The 19,490-nt window shown below is 38.0% G+C and overlaps 1 protein-coding gene across 1 annotated transcript in view; it reads left to right on the top strand.

The window, feature by feature from the left end:
- IDO2 (indoleamine 2,3-dioxygenase 2) overlaps window positions 1-19,490 on the top strand; it is a 63,099-nt gene that overhangs the window by 21,068 nt on the left and 22,541 nt on the right. Inside the window, exons 2-5 of the mRNA XM_086702943.1 lie at window positions 8,200-8,295; window positions 9,264-9,318; window positions 16,165-16,334; window positions 18,410-18,527. Coding sequence (XP_086559069.1) covers window positions 8,200-8,295; window positions 9,264-9,318; window positions 16,165-16,334; window positions 18,410-18,527 — 439 coding nt within the window. The remainder of the gene's footprint in view (window positions 1-8,199; window positions 8,296-9,263; window positions 9,319-16,164; window positions 16,335-18,409; window positions 18,528-19,490) is intronic.

Here is a 19,490-nt window from a genome sequence, read left to right as displayed (position 1 = left end):
GGTGTGTGTATATATATATATATATATATACACACACAAACATATATATATAAAATGGTATATATATATATATATATATATATATATATACATATATACCAATTTTTCTTTATCTATTCATCCATTGATTGACATTTGGGCTCTCTCCATACTTTGGCTATTGTTGATAATGCTTCTACAAACATCGGGGTGCATGTGCCCCTTTGAAACAGCGCACTTCTATACTTTGGATAAATACCTGGTAGTACAATTTCTGGGTCATAGGGTAGTTCTATTTTTAATTTTTTGAGGAACCTCTGTACTGTTTTCCAGAGTAACTGCACCAGTTTGCATTCCTACCAACAGTGCAGAAGAATTCCTCCTTCTCCACATCATGCCAACATCTGTTGTTGCCTGAGTTGTTAATTTTAGCCAGTCTGACTGGTATGAGGTAGTATCTCATTGTGGCTTTAATTTTGTATTTCCCTGATGATGAGTGATGTTGTGCAGTTTTTCATGTGTCGGTTTGCCATCTAGATGTCTTCTTTGGAGAAGTGTCTTTTCATGTCTTTTGCCCATTTCTTCACAGGTTTCTTTGTTTGTTTTGGACCTGGACTCTTGTTTTTTGGGAGCTTTTTTATTAAAGTTTTTATTTTGCTTTTGTTTCCTTTGCTTCCAGTGACGTGATGAGTAAGAAGTTTCTGTGGCCAAGGTGAAAGAGGTTTTTGCATGCTTTCTCCTAGAGGATTTTGATGGCTTCTTGTCTTACATTTAGGTCTTTCATCCATTTTGAACTTAATTTGTGTATGGTGTAAGAAAGTGGTCCAGGTTCATTTTTCTGCATGTCACAGTGCAGTTTTCCCAGCACCATTTTCTAAAGAGACTGTCTTTATTCCATTGGATATTCTTTCGTGCTTTGTCAAAGATTCATTGGTCATACATTTGTGGGTCCATTTCTGGGTTCTCTATTCTGTTCCAAGGATCTGAATGTCTGTTTTTGTGCCAGTACCATACTGTCTTGATGATTCCAGCTTTATAATACATCTTGAAGTCCAGGATTGTGATGCCTCCAGCTTTGGTTTTCTTTGTCAGGATTGTTTTGGCTATTTGGGGTCTTTTGTGGTTCCATACAAATTTTAAGATTGTTTATTCTCTGTGAAGAATGCTGGGCTTATTTTGATAAGGATTGCACTGAATATGTAGATTGCTTTGAGTAGTATTGACATTTGAACAATATTTGTTCTTACAATCCAGGAGCATGGAATATTTTTCCATTTTTTTGTCTTTTTCAATTTCTTTCATAAGCTTTCTATAGTTTTCAGTGTATAGATTTTTCACCTCTTTGGTTAGATTTATTCCTAGGTATTGTATGGTTTTTGGTGCAATTGTAAATGGGATTGATGTCTTGATTTCTCTTTCTGTTGCTTCATTATTGATGTATAGGAATGCAACTGATTTCTGTGCATTGATCTTATATCCTGCGACTTTGCTGAATTTATGAATCACTTCTAGCAGTTTTCTTGTGGAATCTTTTGAGTTTTCCATATAAAGTATCGTGTCATCTGCCAAGAGTGAAAGTTTGACCTCCTCCTGGCCGATTTGGATGCCTTTTATTCCTTTTGTTGTCTGATTGCTGAGGCTAAGATTTCCAATACTATATTGAATAACAGTGGCAAGAGTGGACATCCCTGTCTTGTTCCTGACCTTAGGGAAAAGGTGTCAGTTTTTCCCCATTGAGGATGATATTATTGTTGGGTCTTGTGTATATGGCTTTTATGATCTTGAAGTATGATCCTTCTATTCCAACGTTCTTGAGGATTTTTATCAAGAAAGGATGCAGTATTTTGTCAAATGCTTTCTGTGCATTTATTGAGAGGATCATGTGGTTCTCATCCTTTCTTTTATTGATGTGATGTATCACATTGATTGTTTTCGGATATTAAACCAGCCCTGCATGCCAGGTATAAATCCCACTTGGTTGTGCTGAACAGTTCTTTTAATGTATTGTTGGATCCAGTTGGCTAATATCTTGTTGAGGTTTTTTGCATCCATGTTCATCAGGGAAATTGATATGTAATTCTCTTTTTTAATGGGGTCTTTGTCTAGTTTTGGAATCCAGGTAATGCTGGCTTCATAGAATGAGTTTGGAAATTTTCCTTCATTTCTATTTTTTGGAAAAGCTTCAAAAGAATGGATGTTAACTCTGCTTTAAATGTTTGGTAGAATTCCCCTGGACTCTTGTTTTTTGGGAAGTTTTTTATTGTTAATTAGATTTTTTACTGATTATGGGTCTATTCAAATTTTCTATTTCTTCTTGTTTTAGTTTTGGTAGTTTACATGTTTCTAGGTATTTGTCCATTTCTTCCAGATTGTCCAATTTATTGGCATATAATTGCTCATAATATTTTCTTATTATTGCTTGTATTTCTGCTGTGTTGGTTGTGATCTCTCCTCTTTCATTCTTGATTTTATTTATTTGGGTCCTTTCCTTTTTTCTTTTTGATCAAACTGGCTAGGGGTTTATCAATTTTGTTAATTCTTTCAAAGAACCAGCTACTGGTTTTTTGTGTTTTTGTGTTTTTTGTGTTTTTTGTTTTTTTTGTTTGTTTGTTTTGGTTTCAATAGCATTGATTTTTTGCTCTAATCTTTATTATTTCCCATCTTCTGCTGGTTTAGGGTTTTATTTGCTGTTCTTTTTCCAGATCTTTAAGTGTAAGGTTAGGTTGTGTATTTGAGACCTTTCTTTTTTCTGTAGAAAGGCCTGTATTGCTATATACTTCCCTCTTATGACTGTCTTGGCTGCATCCCAGAGATTTTGGGCTGTGGTGTTATCATTTTCATTGGCTTCCATGAACTTTTTAATTTCCTCTTTAATGTTTTGGTTAGCCCATTCATTCTTCAGTAAGATGTTCTTTAGTTTCCAAGTACTTGTTATCTTTCCAAATTTTTTCTTGTGGTTGATTTCAAGTTTCATAGCATTGTGGTCTGAAAATATGCATGGTATTATCTCTATCTTTTTGTACTTGTTGAGGGACGATTTGTGTCCGCATGTATGATCTATTCTGGAGAATGTTCCATGTGCACTCAAGAAGAATGTGTATTCTGCTGCTTTAGGATGAAATATTATGAATATATCCATTAAGTCCATCTAGTCCAGGGTGTCATTAAAAGGAATTGTTTCCTTGTTGATTTTCTGTTTAGATGGCCTGTCCATTGCTGTAAGTGGGGTGTTGAAGTCCCCTACTATTAAGGTATTATTATCAATGAGTTTCTGTGTTCATGATTAATTGATTTATTTATTTGGGTATCTCCACGTTTGGAGCATAAGTGTTTACAATTGTTAAATCTTCTTGGTGGATAGACACATTATGATATAATGCCCTTCTTCATCTCGTTACAGTCTTTATTTTAAAGTCTAGATTGTTTTGGGGTGCCTGGGTGGCTCAGTTGGTGAGGCATCCGACTTTGGCTCAGGTCATGATCTCGTGATTTGTGAGTTTGAGCCCTGCCTTGGCCTCTGTGTTGACAGCTCAGAGCCTGGAACCTGCTTCTGATTCTGTGTCTCCCTCTCTTGCTCTGTCCCTCCCCTGTTCATGCGCGCTCTCTCTCTCTCAAGAATAAATAAAACATTAAAAAAAAAAAAAGTAAATCCTAGATTGTCTGATATAAGTATGACTGTTTTGGCTTCCTTTTAGTGACTATTAGTGTGATAGATGGTTCTCCATCCCCTTACTTTCAATCTGAAGGTATTTTAAGGTGTAAAATGGATCTCTTGTAAACAGCATATAAATGGATCCTCTTTTCTTATCCATTCTGTTACTCTATGTCTTTTGATTAGAACGTTTAGTCCATTGATATTTGGAGTGAGTACTGAAAGATATGAATTTGTTGCCATCATTTTGTCTGTAGAGTTGGAGTTTTTGGTGGTATTCTCTGTTCCTTTCTAGTCTTCGTTGTTTTTGGTCTTTTTTGATTTTTTTTTTCATCTTTTTTTTTCCCTTAGAGAGTGCCCCTTAAAATTTCTAGCAGGGTGGGTTTAGTGATCACGAACTCCTTTAATTTTTGTTTGCCTGGAAATCCTTTTATCTCTTCTTATATTTTGAATGACAGCCTTGCTGGATAAAGAATTCTTGGATGCATATTTTTCTGATTCAGCATATTGAAATATCCTGCCACTCCTTTCTGGCCTGCCAAGTTTCTGCGGACAGGTCTGATGTAAACCTGATCTGTCTTCCTTTGTAGGTTAAGGACTTTTTTCCCTTGCTGCTTTCATGATTCTTTCTTTGCCTGAGTATTTTGTGAATTTAGCCATGATATGCCTTGTTGATGGTCAGTCTTTGTTGAATTTAACGGGAGTTATCTGTGCTTCCTGGATTTTGATGTCTGTGTCTTTCCCCAGGTTAGGAAAGTTTTCTGCTAGGATTTGCTCACATAAACCTTCTACCCCCTTTTCTCTCTCTTCATCTTCTGGGACCCCTATGATTCTCATGTTATTCATTTTTAATGAGTCACTGAGTTCTCTAATTCTTGTATAGTTCTCTTTTGCCTTAGTCTCCCTCTTTTTTTCTGCTTCATTATTCTACATAAGTTTGTCCTCTATATCACTGGTTCACTGCTCTGCTTCATCCATCCTTGCCACCGTGGCATCCATTCAAGATTACATCTCAGTTATAACATTTTTAAATTCATCCTTACTAGATTTTATGTTTATTATCTCCACAGAAAGGGATTCTATGCATTTTCCAGCCCCAGCTAGTATTATTATTGTCATGATTCCAAATTCTGGTTCAGACATCTTGCTTGTATCTGTGTTGATTAAGTCCCTGGCTGTCATTTCTTCCTGTTCTTTCTTTTGGGGTGAATTCCTTCGTTTCATTATTTTGAAGGAAGAAAAGGAATTAATAAAATTAACAAAATTAAAATTAAAAAATGAAAACAACACAAAAAAATCAAATAAAGGATGCTATATCCTATGTTTTGGTCTGGTTGTTGAAAGAAACTTTGTACAATAGAGAAAAAAAGGGAAAATAGAGAAAAGAAAAAAAGAAAACATTTGAAAATTAAAAAAATGAACACAATAAAATAGAATAAAATGAAATGATGAAAGTAAAATAGAATTTAAAAAATTTACAAAAAATATAGTATAAGAAAATTAAAGAAAATCTTTTTTATAAAACTGGAAAATAAAATATTTTTTTCTCTTTCTGTATTCACGAATAAAAGAAAAAGAAAAAAAAATTAAATAAATGGGTCAGTGAACAGAATGAAATACGATGGAAATTACCTCTAGTTTCCCCTGGAAGTCAAACTATGAAGCACTTTACAGTCCGCAAACTAAGCTGGCAGAGAGACCTGTGGTGTTCCTCAAGAGTGTGGTTGGCCCAGTTGGGCAGGTTTTGCTGTAACAGCTCCATTCTCCACTAGATAGTGCTGCTTAGTTTACTGGGGTTGATGGTTGTGGTGTGTGTAGGCATGTAAGAGTGTGTGCAGCAGGGGAGAAAATGGTGTCACCCAGCTACCCAGTCCCTAGTTTCAGACTCTGTGCTCTCCCCATAGGACAATCAAGCACCCCTACTTTTCTCTGTCTTCAGTCCACTCCTTGCTTCTACACTGTCCACAACCAAACCATCAGCCTTCCAGGCAGCACCTCCTTCCCAAATTTTATCTCAGATGGGGCTGTGTTTCCAAATCCCTCACTTCTGAAGGCCCTGTAGCTTTGACCCTCTCAGACCCTCTGGAGGAGGGTCTTGCAGAGCAATGGAACATTCATGTGACCATGATGCTGTATATGCCCAGAGACTGTGGCTGGGTGCCAGCCTGCCCCAGAAAATGTTGGCACAATTATGTAGCAGTAGCATTTCAGGGATTATGGTAAATCACAACACACATCTGGCATCAGGCTTCACCCTTAACATCCTTATTCCAACACCATTGAATGTGGTTGTTCTCTGGGTCCACTAGGACCTTTGCCTGTGGTGAAGCTGTACAGTCTCTACCAAATGTCCTCCCAAAATGAGAACCATCTCTTCCCATGTGACCCGAGGACCCCTCAGACCTCACTTTCTGCTCCTGGGGATTAGCCCTCCCCAGCAGAGCTCCTCCAGGTATTGAGCTGCAGAGTTTCAGACTCTGTTCTCTCCCTGTTTATAGAGTCTTAATGGGATTTAAACCCTCTCATTTCTCCTTTCTCCCTTTTCTGTTCAGTCCTTTGTGGCTATTTCCTCTTTCTCTCCAGTTGCTTTGGGGAGGGGTGCTTTTACTGTACTCTCCCCCCATGTCCATCCTCTCTCTGCAAGCAAAAACAGCTCCCTACCATGTGAGACTTGTCACTCCCTAAGTTCATCTCTCCATGCTGCGTACCTGTCAGGGTCTTTGGTTTAAGTTGTGCATATTGTTGTGTTAATCCTCAAATCAAGTTTTCTAGGTGTGTAAGATGGTTTGGTGTTAATCTAGCTGCATTTCAGGGACTAGAGAGGCAAAAAAAACTTTCATGCTGCTCCGCCATCTTGGCCCTTTCAGAAATGATACATTTGACCTTCTGATGATTCCTTTTTTATCTGAAATCTGACGTCTTGAATCCTGTAGGGTGATTCCCTTCTGACTCATTGAATCTCTTGTTGACCTGTATTACTGGATTCAGTTCCTCTACCTGCCTTGTCAAAATTCGCGTGTGCTGATCTCAGTCTTTTCATTTCACTTTGCAACTTCTCCCAAATAACTTTACACACTTTTGTGGTTTGAAGTAATGTGAAGTTTTTACTGCAATTATGCTTCCTAACTATGTATTTCTAATAATTTTTTCCTGAACTTCAAGTGTAAATGCGCCTGCCCGATATGTGGCCATATCTTGACATTCCACAGACATTTTAGGCTGTATATATCAAAAAATAAATTCACTATTTTTGGGTCCTCTCCTTGACATTCCCTTGCATTTTTGTTTCAGTTTGTGTTCCCTTCAATTCATTCAGTTACCTATTTCATAAACATGTCAATCATCCTTATGACCTCTTCCTTCTTAACCCAGAAACACAACATTCAGTTGTACAGTTTATACACTGAAAATGTAGGCCCAGACCTGACCATAGGGATGGATTCAGGAGTTGGCAAATATTTTTCTGTAAAAAATATTCAGGAGTTGTATATAGTAAATACTTTGAGTTTTGAATAGCATATGGTTTTTCTGTTGCAACTACCCGATTCTGCTGCTGTAATGTGAAAGCGCCATAGACAACATGTAAACACATGAATGTGGCTGTATTCCAATGAAAATTTACTTACAGTAACAGGTACAGTGTGCCATTTCCTGGGATGGAGCTAGGATTGCTGAAATTCAGCCTATGTTCTACTTGGCTAAACCATGGGTCCAACACAGGCAATGTTATTGGACTAAAAGTCATCATGCCTTTAGCCTCCATCTCTAAATTTGATCATCTCATCATTTTAATTTTACTTTCCAAATATTTCTTGAATACATGCCTTTTCTTTTCTAAATTCGTTGCCATTAACTAAATTTAGTCCTCAACTAGTATTTCAAAGCCTTCCTAGTCTGACTTTCAAATCTTATAAACAAATCTTATAAACAAAATTCAAATCAAACCATGCCACCCACAACATGAAAAGAAAGTTCTTATGTACTTTATTGAAAGCACATTTGATATGATTTTCTAGTCTCATCTGCTATCACCTTTTCTGTTGAGCTTTATATTCCAGTAACACTGAATCATCTGTAGTCCCAAGAAGGAGTTATCTCTATTTATCCACTATCTCTTCTTTTTTACTGCCTTCCCATTTTCAAATTGTCACATACCAAAGTCACTTTCAGACTCTAATACTAGTCCCAATTCTCATATTTCTACGAATACTTCCCTTTAATATCCTACAACCACTGACAGAATTAACAACTCGCTCTTCTTTGCAATTTATTAAGCTTATACACATATCAGTAACCGAACATATTACACTGCATATACACAGATATATCTGACTACACTTTTTTCTGCCTTAGTAGACCATATGCTCTTTAAGCCCAAGGATTGTATTTCAGTCATCTGTGAGTGTACAGTGCTTAGCATAAGTCTCAGCATGGCGTGAATTCTCAATATTTGTTCAACTGAACTGACCTGAATTCTACTTTAAGACTGAAATTTGAAAGAAGCTACTGCCTTGATGCTGCTTCCCAAAGAGGTCAGAAATACTGAGATGTTTATATTTTGAATGCAGAAAGAACTTCCAGATCATTATAGACCTTGGATGGAAATTGCTAACAAACTCCCTCACTTGATTGAGAGTCACCAGCTTCAAGCTCAAGTGGACAAGGTATATCTTTTTTTCATTATTCTCCTTAAGTTCTTCTCACCTTCCTATTTTCATCCCCGTACCACTTTTTTTTCTCAGCACTGTGAAAGTGGGTCAAGGACCCAGGGACACCAAATGTTGCCACTGAGATTACCAAAAAGGGTATCTCACATTTCCTAAAGAGTGGAATGACTACTTCTTCATATGACACATATATTTCCGTAAAATTTCCAGAGTCTGCGCAAAACAATTTCTGGAACATATTAAGCCCTCAACAAATATTTGCCTAAAAAAGGAAGGCAGTATGGTTGGGAATTGTAGGCAAGTTGATGGATAAGGTCTACCTTGAGAAGGATGAGCATAGAAATTCTCAGTGTCCTCATTGCATGTCACATGGTCAGGTTTCCTCTGCCTTAATTTTACCATCTGGGTCTTAGAGAGTATTGGACTCAAGAGAATTGCTGAGTTTTAAAGTCAGGGTTGGTAGGTCTGCAAAAATAATTGATAAAAGGAGCAATATTTTCCAAGAGTGAAAAAGAGACAATGAAATTTCTTGGTCCTGGAAGTACTGACATTACCACACATTAATAATAAGAAGATATAATTGGAAGAATACAGACTTTGATTTGGAAAGACCTGAGTTTGAATCTTGGTTTTTATCACTTAGTAGCTATCTAACTTGTAAACAGATTACTTCACCCAAGTAACTCTGCTTCCTTATTTATAGAAGAGGAGTAATTCTGGTGTCATAGAGTTGTGGGAACTACATGGCTTTGAATAACCCTCTGTATTCCTTGCTACTTCACAGTGCTCAATATATATTTATATTTCCATCTAGTCTCCTCTCCATCGGCTTTAATCCCACCTATTTGGAATACCATGTGGTTTCAGAGATACAAGAAAGGTTTTTCATTCTCTCAAACTCTCCATCACTGACTTAAACATATTTAGTATCTATAAATACTAATGCATTTAAATATACTTCCTAGATGTCTGCTAAGTTCAGGCACAAGATTGGAAATCCTGGAAAAGATTCAAGAGACTGTTTTCAACATTTATGAAGATGGCAAATTAAACCTAAGAATGTATTTTCCTGCTGCATAAAGTCTTATCAATATGACAAAGAAATACAAGAAGAAGAAGAAAAATAATAAAATATCTTTAAATGCAGGAAAACAAGAGAAAGTACCAAAGGTGGATAAAACTTAAAAAACTGTATCACATCAAGCAAATTACATCAGAGTCTGTGGTATGCATGCCAAGCATTCAACCAAAGTAAATTAAGCCTCTATAGCCTCCCTCTCCCATGTCAGAGTAACAGGACATAGAAACAAGGTGGAGTCTGGGATAGTCTGTAGAAGGACAGATTAAGATTCAATTTGTGAACTACACAATTCTCTGCACCAGGCTTTCCTCAGGTTCTGTTTGATTAAACTGTCATGAGTGAAATGAAGGACTCATTGAACTGGTGCTCTTCATATGTTAAATATCAATGAGAAAAAGCTAGGAGTGTCCAGCTAACTTCTGGCCACTGAATACATGGGAGATGGGGAAACAGCTTAGTACAGCAGTGAAAATAATCCCCAGACACTTCTACTGGGTTGAACAGTGTTTCACCAGAAATAGTGTCCATTTGGAAACTGTGACTGTAACCTTATTTGGAAATAAGGTCTTTGCAGATAAAATCAAGGTAAATGAGGTCATACTGTATTAGGGTGCACTCTAATCCAATATGACTGGTGTATTTATAAGAAGAAAGAAATATGGCCAGAGACCTACGAACAATTGGGGAAGAACACCATATGAAGATAGAGGCAGAGATAGAAATAATGTATGTATAAGCCAAAGTGTCAACAGTTGCTGGTAATCACCAGAAACTGAGAAAGGAACATGGAACAGATTGTCCCTCAGAAATTCCAGAGGGAACCAACCTTACAAACACCTTAATTTGAGACTTCTATTGTCCAGAATTGTGAGTTCTATAGTTTTAAGCTTCTGAGTTTGTGTTCATTAGTTGAGGCAGCCATAGGAAACTATTACAACACTCTTGGCCAGTCTCTACATTTCTAATTACTTAAAAAAACATCTAACTACATGAAACCACTTTTAAGACTTCACTGGGGCACTTGGCTGCTCAGTTGGTAAAGCATGAACCTCTTGATCTTGGTGTTGTGGGTTTGAGTCCCACACTGGGTGCACGGATTACTTTTAAATAAAAAAAAAAAAAAAAGATTTTTAAAAAAGGACTTCACCAGCTCAGGCTCATACTGAATCAATTGGAAATCAGTCATAAAAAGTAATCATTATGGTTTCCAGGGCCATATATGGAGCTACAGACTAAAAACATGTTCTCTTGAGACCTTTACTTTGCGCAGGCAACACAATAATTGAATTTACAGTTTTGATCTTAAAGTACCTCAAGGCCAACCACCTTGCTCTTAGAAAGCCCCAATATACCTATCTATGTTTAGGTACAAAACAAACAAACTTGTTTTTGGTTTAGATGCATCCATCTTCTTCCAGAAAGCGTCCCCTTTCTCCACTCCACTGCTACAAAACATTACAGGCAACAGACTTGCTCACAGGAAGCTACACAAGAGGAATCTCAGTAGGATTCTGGAAACATGATAAGGGAAGCTATATTAGCTATTATTTCTGGTAAAACTGACCACCATTCCTGAACATGAATAGATAATATCAAATTACCATGTGATATAAAGAGAAAGGGTAAGTCAAAAAGCAGTAAGAAGGGTCTGGACATTCAGAACAAATGGCTGTGATGAAATCAATGTTTTTAAACATATTAAAGCAGCAGAATACCCATTCTTTTTGAAAGCACATGGAACATTTAGAGAATGGATAATTTACTGGGGCACAAATCACCCCTCAACTACAAAAAGATTGAAATCATACCATGAATATTTTATAACAACAATGCCATGAAGCTTGAAGTTAACCCCATGAAAAATTATGGAAAGACCACAAATACATGAAAGTTAAAGAACATCCTACTAAAGAATGAGTGGGTTGACCAGGAAATTAAAAATGAAAGTAAGAAGCATATGGAAGCAAATGAAAATGAAAACATGACAGTTCAAAACCTTTGGGATGCAGAAAAGGGAGTCCTAATAAGGAAGCATATTGCAATACAGGCCTATCTAAAGAAGAAATAAAAGTCTCAAATATACAAGCTAGAAGAGGAACAATAAATAAAGTCTAAAGCCCATGAAAGAAGGGACATGATAAAGATTAGAGGAGAAATAAGTGATAAAGAAACAAACAAACAAACAAACAAAAACAGCAGAACAGATCAGTAAAACCAAGAGCTGGTTCTTCAAGAGAATTAATAAAATTGATAAACCCTTAGCCAGACTTAACAAAAAGAAAGGAGAAAGGACCCAGAAAATAAAATCGCAAATGAAAAGGGAGAGATCACAATCAATACCACAGAAATACAAACAATTATAATAAAGCCTTATGAAAAATTATATGCCATCAAACTGGGCAATTTGGAGAAAAATGGACAAATTCCTAGAAACATAAAAACTACCAAAACTGAAACAGGAAAAACTAGAAAATTTGAACAAATCCATAACCAGCAAAGAATTTGCATCAGTAATCAAAAATCTCCCAACAAACAAAAGTCTTCTCAAACTGTTCCAAAAACTAGAAATGAGAGGAAAACTTCCAAAGTCGTTTTACAAGGTCATCATTATCTTGATTCCAAAACCAGACAAAGACCCCACTAAAAAGGAGAATTACAGGCCAATATTCCTGATGAACCTGGATGTAAAATTTCTCAACAAGATGCTAGCAAATCAAATTCAACAGTATTAAAAGAATTATTCACCATTATCAAGTGAGATTTATTTCTAGACTGAAGGGCTGGTCAATATTCACAAATCAATCAATGTTATACACCACAGTAATAAAAGAAAGGGCAAGAACCATATGATCCTATCAACAGATCCAGAAAAATCATTTGACAAAATATAGCATCCATTCTTGATAAAAACCTTCAACAAAGTAGGGATAGATGGAACATGCCTCAACATCATAAAGGGCATATATGAAAGATCCACAGCTAATATCATCCTCAATGGTGAAAAACTGAGAACCATTTCTCTATGGTCAGGAATAAGACAAGGATATCTATCTACTCTCACCATTACTATTTAATATGGTACTGAAAGTCTTAGCCTCAGCAATCAGACAACAAAAAGAACTAAAAGGCATCCAATTGGCAAGGAAGACGTTAAACTTCTTCTCTATTTGCAGAGAACATTATACTCTATGTAGGAAACCCAAAAGTTATAAAATTGTTAGAACTAATACATGAATTCAGTAAAGTCACAGGATATAAAGTCAACATATAGAAATCTGTTGCATTTCTATACACCAGTAATAAAGCAGCAGAAAAAGAAATAAAGGAATTGATCCCATTTGCAACTGCACCCAAAACAATAAGATACATATGAATAAACCTAACCAAAGAGGCAAATGAACTGTACTCTGAAAACTATAGAACACTTATGAAAGAAACTGAAAAAGACACAAGAAATGGAAAAAACATTCCAGACTCATGAATTGGAAGAACAAACATTGTTAAAATGCCCATACTACCCAAAGCAATGTATACATTCAATGCAATCCCTATCAAAATACCACCAGCATTTTTCACAGAGCTAGAACAAACGATTCTAAAATTTGTATGGAACCACAAAAGACCCCAAATAGCCAAAGCAATCCTGAGAAAGAACAGCAAAACTGGGGGCATCACGACTCCAGACTTCAAGCTTTAATGCAAAGCTTGTCCTCAAGACATTTGTCCTCAAGACAATATGGTACTGGCACAAAAACAGACACATAGATCAGTGGAACAGAATAGGAAACCCAGAAATGGACCCCCAACTATATGGTCAATTCATCTTTGACAAAGCAGGAAAGAATATCCAATGGAAAAAAAGACAGCCTCTTCAACAAATGGTTTTGGGAAAACTGGATGACAACATGCAGAAGAAAGAAACTGGACCACTTTCTTACCCAAAACACAAAAATAAATTCGCCATGGATGAAAGACCTAATGTGAGACAGGAAACCATCAACATTCTACAGGAGAACATAGGCAGAAACCTTTCTGACCTAGGCCATAGCAACTTCTTATGAGACATGTTGCTAGAGGCAAGGGAAACAAGCAAAGATGAACTATTTCAGCCAACAAAACTGAAAGGCAGTCTACAGAATGGGAGAATATATTTGCAAGTGACATATCAGATAAAGGGTTAGTATCTATAAAGTACTTACCAAATTCAACACCCTGAAAAATAAATAATCCAGTTAAGAAATAGGGAGAAAACATGAATAGACATTTTTCCAAAGAAGACATCCAGATGGCTAACAGACACATGAAAAGATGCTCAACATCACTCATCATCAGGGAAATACAAATCACAACCACAATGAGACACCACCTCACTCCTGTCAGAATAGCTAAAATTAACAACACAGGAAACAACAGATGTTGGCGAGGATGTGGAGTAACAGCAACCCTCTTACAGTATTAGTGGGAATGCAAATTGATGCAGTCACTGTGGAAAATAGTATGGAGGTTCCTCAAAAAGTCAAAAATAGAACTGCCCTATGATCCAGCAATTGCACTACTAGGTATTTACCCAAAGGATAAAAAAAATATAGATTCATAGTGTACATGTGCTCCAATGTTTATAGCAGCATTATCAACAATAGTCAAAATGTGGAGAGAGCCCAAATGTCCACAGACTGATGAATGGATAAAGGAGATATGATATATACACACATACATACATATATACATACACACACACACACATACACACACAATGGGATATTACTCTGCCATCAAAAAGAATGAAATCATGGGGCACCTGAGTGGCTCAACTGGTTGAACCTCCAACTCTTGATTTCTGCTCAGGTTGTGATATCATAGTTGTGATCTCACATTCATGAAATGGAGCCCCACATGTAGCTCTGCACTGAGCACGGAGCCTGCTTGGGATTCTCTCTCTCTCTGTGTCCCTCTCATGCTTGCACTCTTTCTCTCAAAATAAATAAACAAACATTAAAAAAAAAAAAAGTGAAATCTTGCAATTTCCAAAGACGTGGAGGGAGCTCGACAGTATTATGCTAACAAAAATAAATCAGTCACAGAAAGACAAATCCTATATGATTTCATTCATATGTGGAATTAAAGAAGAAAAACAGATGAACATATGGAAAGGAAAAAAGAGAGAGAGTGGGAAGCAAAACATAAGAAACTCTTGTAATTTTTTTTATAAATTCTTTTTAATGTTTATTTTTGATAGAGAGAGAGGGAGGGCGTGAGCGGGGGAGGGGCAGAGAGAGAGAGGGAGACACAGAATCTGAAGTAGACTCCAGCTTGAGCTGTCGGCACAGAGCCTGATGCAGGGCTCAAACTCAGCAACTGTGAGATCATGACCTGAGCCAAAGTTGGATGCTTAACCAACTGAGCCACCCAGGCACCCTTACATAAGAGACTCTTAATGATAGAAAACAAACTGAGGGTTAATGGAGGGAGGTGGGTGGTGGATGGTATAAATGGGTTATGGGTATTAAAGAGGGAACTTGTTATGATGAGCACTGGGTGCTATATGTAACTAATGAGTCACTAAATTAAAAAAAAAATTAATTAAAAAAATTAAAAAATAAAAATAAAAATGCCTGAAAAAAAGACTAGAGGGAAATGTGCCAAAAATTAAAAGTCCAAAAATTAACAATGGTCCCTGTGCTTTGTAAGGATTAGGGGATTAATTTTCTTTACTATATTTTCAAGTCTGTTCATAATGAAGCAAATAAAGTTCAATGCAAGAAAAGAAAAAAAAAAACTTTAAAAATTCTCTAAATCCTCTGTGATTCTTTGAAGTCTAAGACCTGAAAAAGATCTATGGTCTCACCATAGCTTATATGAAAGGCCAAAATTGTAGAGTGGTTTCTATAGCTACAGAAGAATCCCTTTGAAATATCTTGTTTTACATGGACTGGAGCTCATGGGCCAGGTTTGGTCCAGACATCCTCAGGCTCCTCTTTCCCCAGAGAGCAAAATTAGCCTCTAAATTGACATTGCCTCTCCTCAGCTCAATGAAGGCATTCCGTATAAAAACTGTAGCTCAGCAGATGGAGAGTGGAAGGATGAAGAAGCCACTTTCCACACAAGTGTAACTTCGCTGGCACGATGGAGTTCCTGACTTATTTGTCTTTTGTGTTTGTTTTTCATCTCTGGTCATGCTTAAAATGTTAGAGACAGAAGTGATTTATGGAGTGAAATTTTAGGTTTTGCAGATTGGGCTGACATCTGGAATATTTGAATCTAGATAGCTGGTCATTTAAAGATGATTCTATGACGGTCTTGCAGCTGTCATTCTTACGTAATACAGCACTTGGGGGAAAAGGTCACTGATGAGAGAAAGCACTCACCTGAGTTATGAAATATTCCTGCCCTGGTCCTGTGACTAATCAGCTGCATGACTTTGGGGAAACCATTTTGCTTCCTTGGGCCATAGTTTCAAGTCTAAAAAAGGAGCATGAAATTAGCTGTTGTCTGTGGTCACTATACCTCTAAGACTGCCCCTGCTCCTGACGGGGATGGTGTGATGGGCCACAGACTGGCCCTGTGGAGAATCAGCAGTGCCTGCCCAGTTATATGTCAGCTGTTCCACTGGGAGGCCATGCTAGACTTTGAGAGTCCTCTGGTCCTTGACCATGGTGTTGAATAGGTCTGCTCTCTTTCCTTTTTGGAGCAGAGCTGGAGGCAGATTCTCCTCCTCAGAGCTATTCTACAGAGATGAGAGGGGTTTTCTTCGAGTCTACTTGCTCTTGCATTTGTCTGGCTCTGAGGTGGTCTTTGGGCCCTGCTCACACCACAGTGTACAAACCTCTCTAAACATGTGGTCATTTCCTTCCCAAGGAACTTGGACGTCATTTTCTCATTTCCTGGGGAAGAAAGCCTGCGTGGCTTTATACTGGTGACTGTTTTGGTGGAGAAGGCAGCAGTACCTGGGATTAAGGTATTTTCTTCATGTTTTTTTTTTTTTTTTTGTCCTAAATGAGAAATTAGTCTGAGCTTTACTTCCCACCAAGTCCCTTTCCCTGTAGAGAACTAATAAATATAGATGAGTATCGGCCTTGTCCTACTTGGTGTATGTCTGGGAAAAGAGGTCTGATCTCTAGCCCACAGCTCTCCCTTTCTTCAACTAGTGCATCACTTGGAATGACCATTCAACCATTCAACTGACATGTCTTGTTCTGAATAATGTATGTCTGGGAGAACAAGACAGATACTGTTCTGGACGCTATAGAAGCTCACCATCCAGTAGAGAAAGATGGACTGATGCATGGGGTAACAAGAAAAACAAAAACAAAAACCAGTGTTTTTCATGAAAAAACATCTAAGACCTAATCCAGACTTGCAGGATCAGGCAAAGGGAAATGACAGCTGAAGTTAAAATCTGAGTGATGTATGGGAATTAAGCAGGAAGTCAGAATGAAAGTGGGTATTCATTCCTGGCAGAGAAAACTGTTATGCAAAAGCGTCAGAAAACAGTGAACCCTCTTCAGAGGACAGTGAACCCTCATTGAGAATACCTAGCCCTGAGCTTGCATATTTGAACTCCTTCAGGGGTCAGGTAGATAACAGAAAGTTCAGGTGTAAAGCAAATGAAGGTGTAGTGACTGATGATCATCTAGGGAATGCTTGCCTTGCACAAAGCTATTTAGATTAAATTTAAGTCTTTCCTCACTACCTTCCCTGGTGAACATTCTTTGAGTGCTTACTGTGTCCTCAGTAGAGTGACCAGATCATGGGATGATTACCTTAGCACCCTCTTTCAGTCTCAAAAGTGAAACTATATGCTTACTTTACTTCTCCTTCGTGTGTTTAGTTCACTGAAAGATACAGAGTAAAGCATTGGTCTTCAAATTATAGCTCAAATAAGGTAGAGACTGCCAGAGGACAAGGAAGTCTTCCTGGTGAATGGAGCTCTGATGCTACGGGATCTACAGAATCTGTCTGATTTTATGTACAACAGAGCTCAGGAGTGAGGCTGCCCTAGTTCAAGGTCCTAGAAGTAGAAATGATCATAATGATGAGGGACCATAAGGCAAGCTGAGGGCCAAACACAAGCTAGCACAACCCACCCCCTCCCCAAGTGGGATATGTGTGATATTTTTCAGGCACTCCTGGCTGCCCAAGAACAAAGGAAAGGGGAAACAGATAGTTAACTGATAGAAATTACTGTCATACAGGACATGAGTCTCCATCAGTTTACAAAGGTCTTACAAAGGTCTTTACAAGAAAAAGGCAATCTTATCAATAGCCTAATTTCCAGAAACCTGTGCACTCAGTTTTCTGGAGCCCTAATATCACTTTCCCCTCCACAGTGATGTGGGGAACAAAGGCAAGAAGGAAATGGCAGGTAAAATTACATTTCTTGATAACCTGCAGCCCATTGACAAATACTTAAGGCAAATACAAAGCAGACCATTTCTCCAGGAACCCCCTATTGTCATAATGTTAATGCCTTACTAGAGGGAAAACAACCTTAGCTTGACAACAGCAAGGCCTCAGGCATCTTAGACGTTCTCTTTAGCATATCAAAGTCCTTCTGGAGGCCTCCCCCCAACTCCATAGTATATAACCAGTCACTCTGTACAACCCCAGTGCCCAAGGGTCCTGTCCCTGTGCTTTCATAGGATCACCTTTTTGCACCAAAGACATCTCAAAAATTCTTCCTTGGCCATTGACTCCAGACCCCCACCACTCCAAAACCCCATCAATAATATGAGATAAATCCAGAAGAAAGAACAAAATTGATTAGAGTTATGCCCTTGAGAGGTACAAGAAGTAGCAGTCAATGGAAAAGCTCCAGAAAGTCTTAACTAGGGATCTATCTGAAGGGTGCCCAGAAAGATTCTGGCTCTCAGGAAAACCTCACAGGATATTTAGTTTAGGAATGCCCCTGGGGAGCCCTGCCTAACAATCCAGCAGTCAGATGGGTCCCCTTTTTCTAGATTCCCACAGCTTTGCTGCTCTACCTCAGTGGACTGAATGTTAATGAATTGAGTGAATGAATCTCCTCTTCAGGCACTTGTTCAGGCAGTGAATGCCATCTTGCAGCCCAGCCAGAACTCGTTGCTTCAAGCCCTGCAGCGACTGAGACTCTGCATTCAGGATATCACCAGAACTTTAGGACAAATGCATGGTATGAGGCTTCTGAAGGCTGAGGGCTTTGCTCGGGAAGACATAAAATGTCAAAATGTCAATGTCTTTGTTTTAAGGCAACCAAATGTTGTTCATGCTACTGAAAAATGAACTCTCAGTTTGCAGTGACTTTCTCATGGTTTTATCGTTCTTTATATCTCTTGTGATTCAGTTGTTTCCTCTTCTGGCTAGCCAAAATATTTCCTTGCATGTAGAGGTCTTACATGTAGAGTAACGAAGCTGGGGCTAAAAGGGTGGAGCACATGACATTGGTTGTATAAGCTCTATCCAGCAATGTTAGGTTACTGAAGGACAGAATTGTGATATGAGAGAGTTTGTCCTTACACTCTCTAAAGCCTCTCTCATTCTTTGTTCTCTAGTGGAAGGTGAGATGACTGACCTTGGCTTTGGGCCTTATCTGAGGGGCCTTCCATCGCTCCTCCTCTGAGGCTAGTTTAAAGATGAGTTGTTACAGGTGTGGTCGGTTAATCTTACCCTAAGGACTGCAGCTCTTAACTCCTTTATCAGAAGAATCTAGAAAATGTAATTGTTGTGTGTTTGAAGAAGGTGTGGGAGAGGGGTGTGATCTGTTTAACAAGAGGGTAAGGATCTAAGTATCAGTTTCCATGGATCCTGCTTCACTGACAAATAGAGGAAGTCCAGGAAAGGAGAGGTTTATGGGAAACAGGACCGGAGGAAGTGAGGGAGGGAGGGAGAAAGGGAGGACACCAGCTTTATTACTTTTTATTAAGGGAGTAAATTTATTTGTCATCTCAAACTCTCTGCACTAGTGGAAGTCCATCAGAAGTCACAGGACTATGTATTATTTCCATTCAACATCCTGTTTTATATTTCAGATCCACACTTCCTCCACTTCCCTGAATTTTAATTTTAAAGCCCTCCTGATCACATCAAACAAGCTCTCTAAACTGAGTGACATAGATTTGAGCCTTAACAAGGTACC

This window comes from Puma concolor, chromosome B1 (assembly GCF_028749965.1).
Source record: "Puma concolor isolate L17-30 chromosome B1, mPumCon1.1.hap2, whole genome shotgun sequence".
In the NCBI taxonomy this organism is placed as follows: Eukaryota; Metazoa; Chordata; class Mammalia; order Carnivora; family Felidae; genus Puma; species Puma concolor.
The sequence above is the reverse complement of the archived record's forward strand: the minus strand, read 5'-3'. Positions and strand labels throughout refer to the sequence as shown.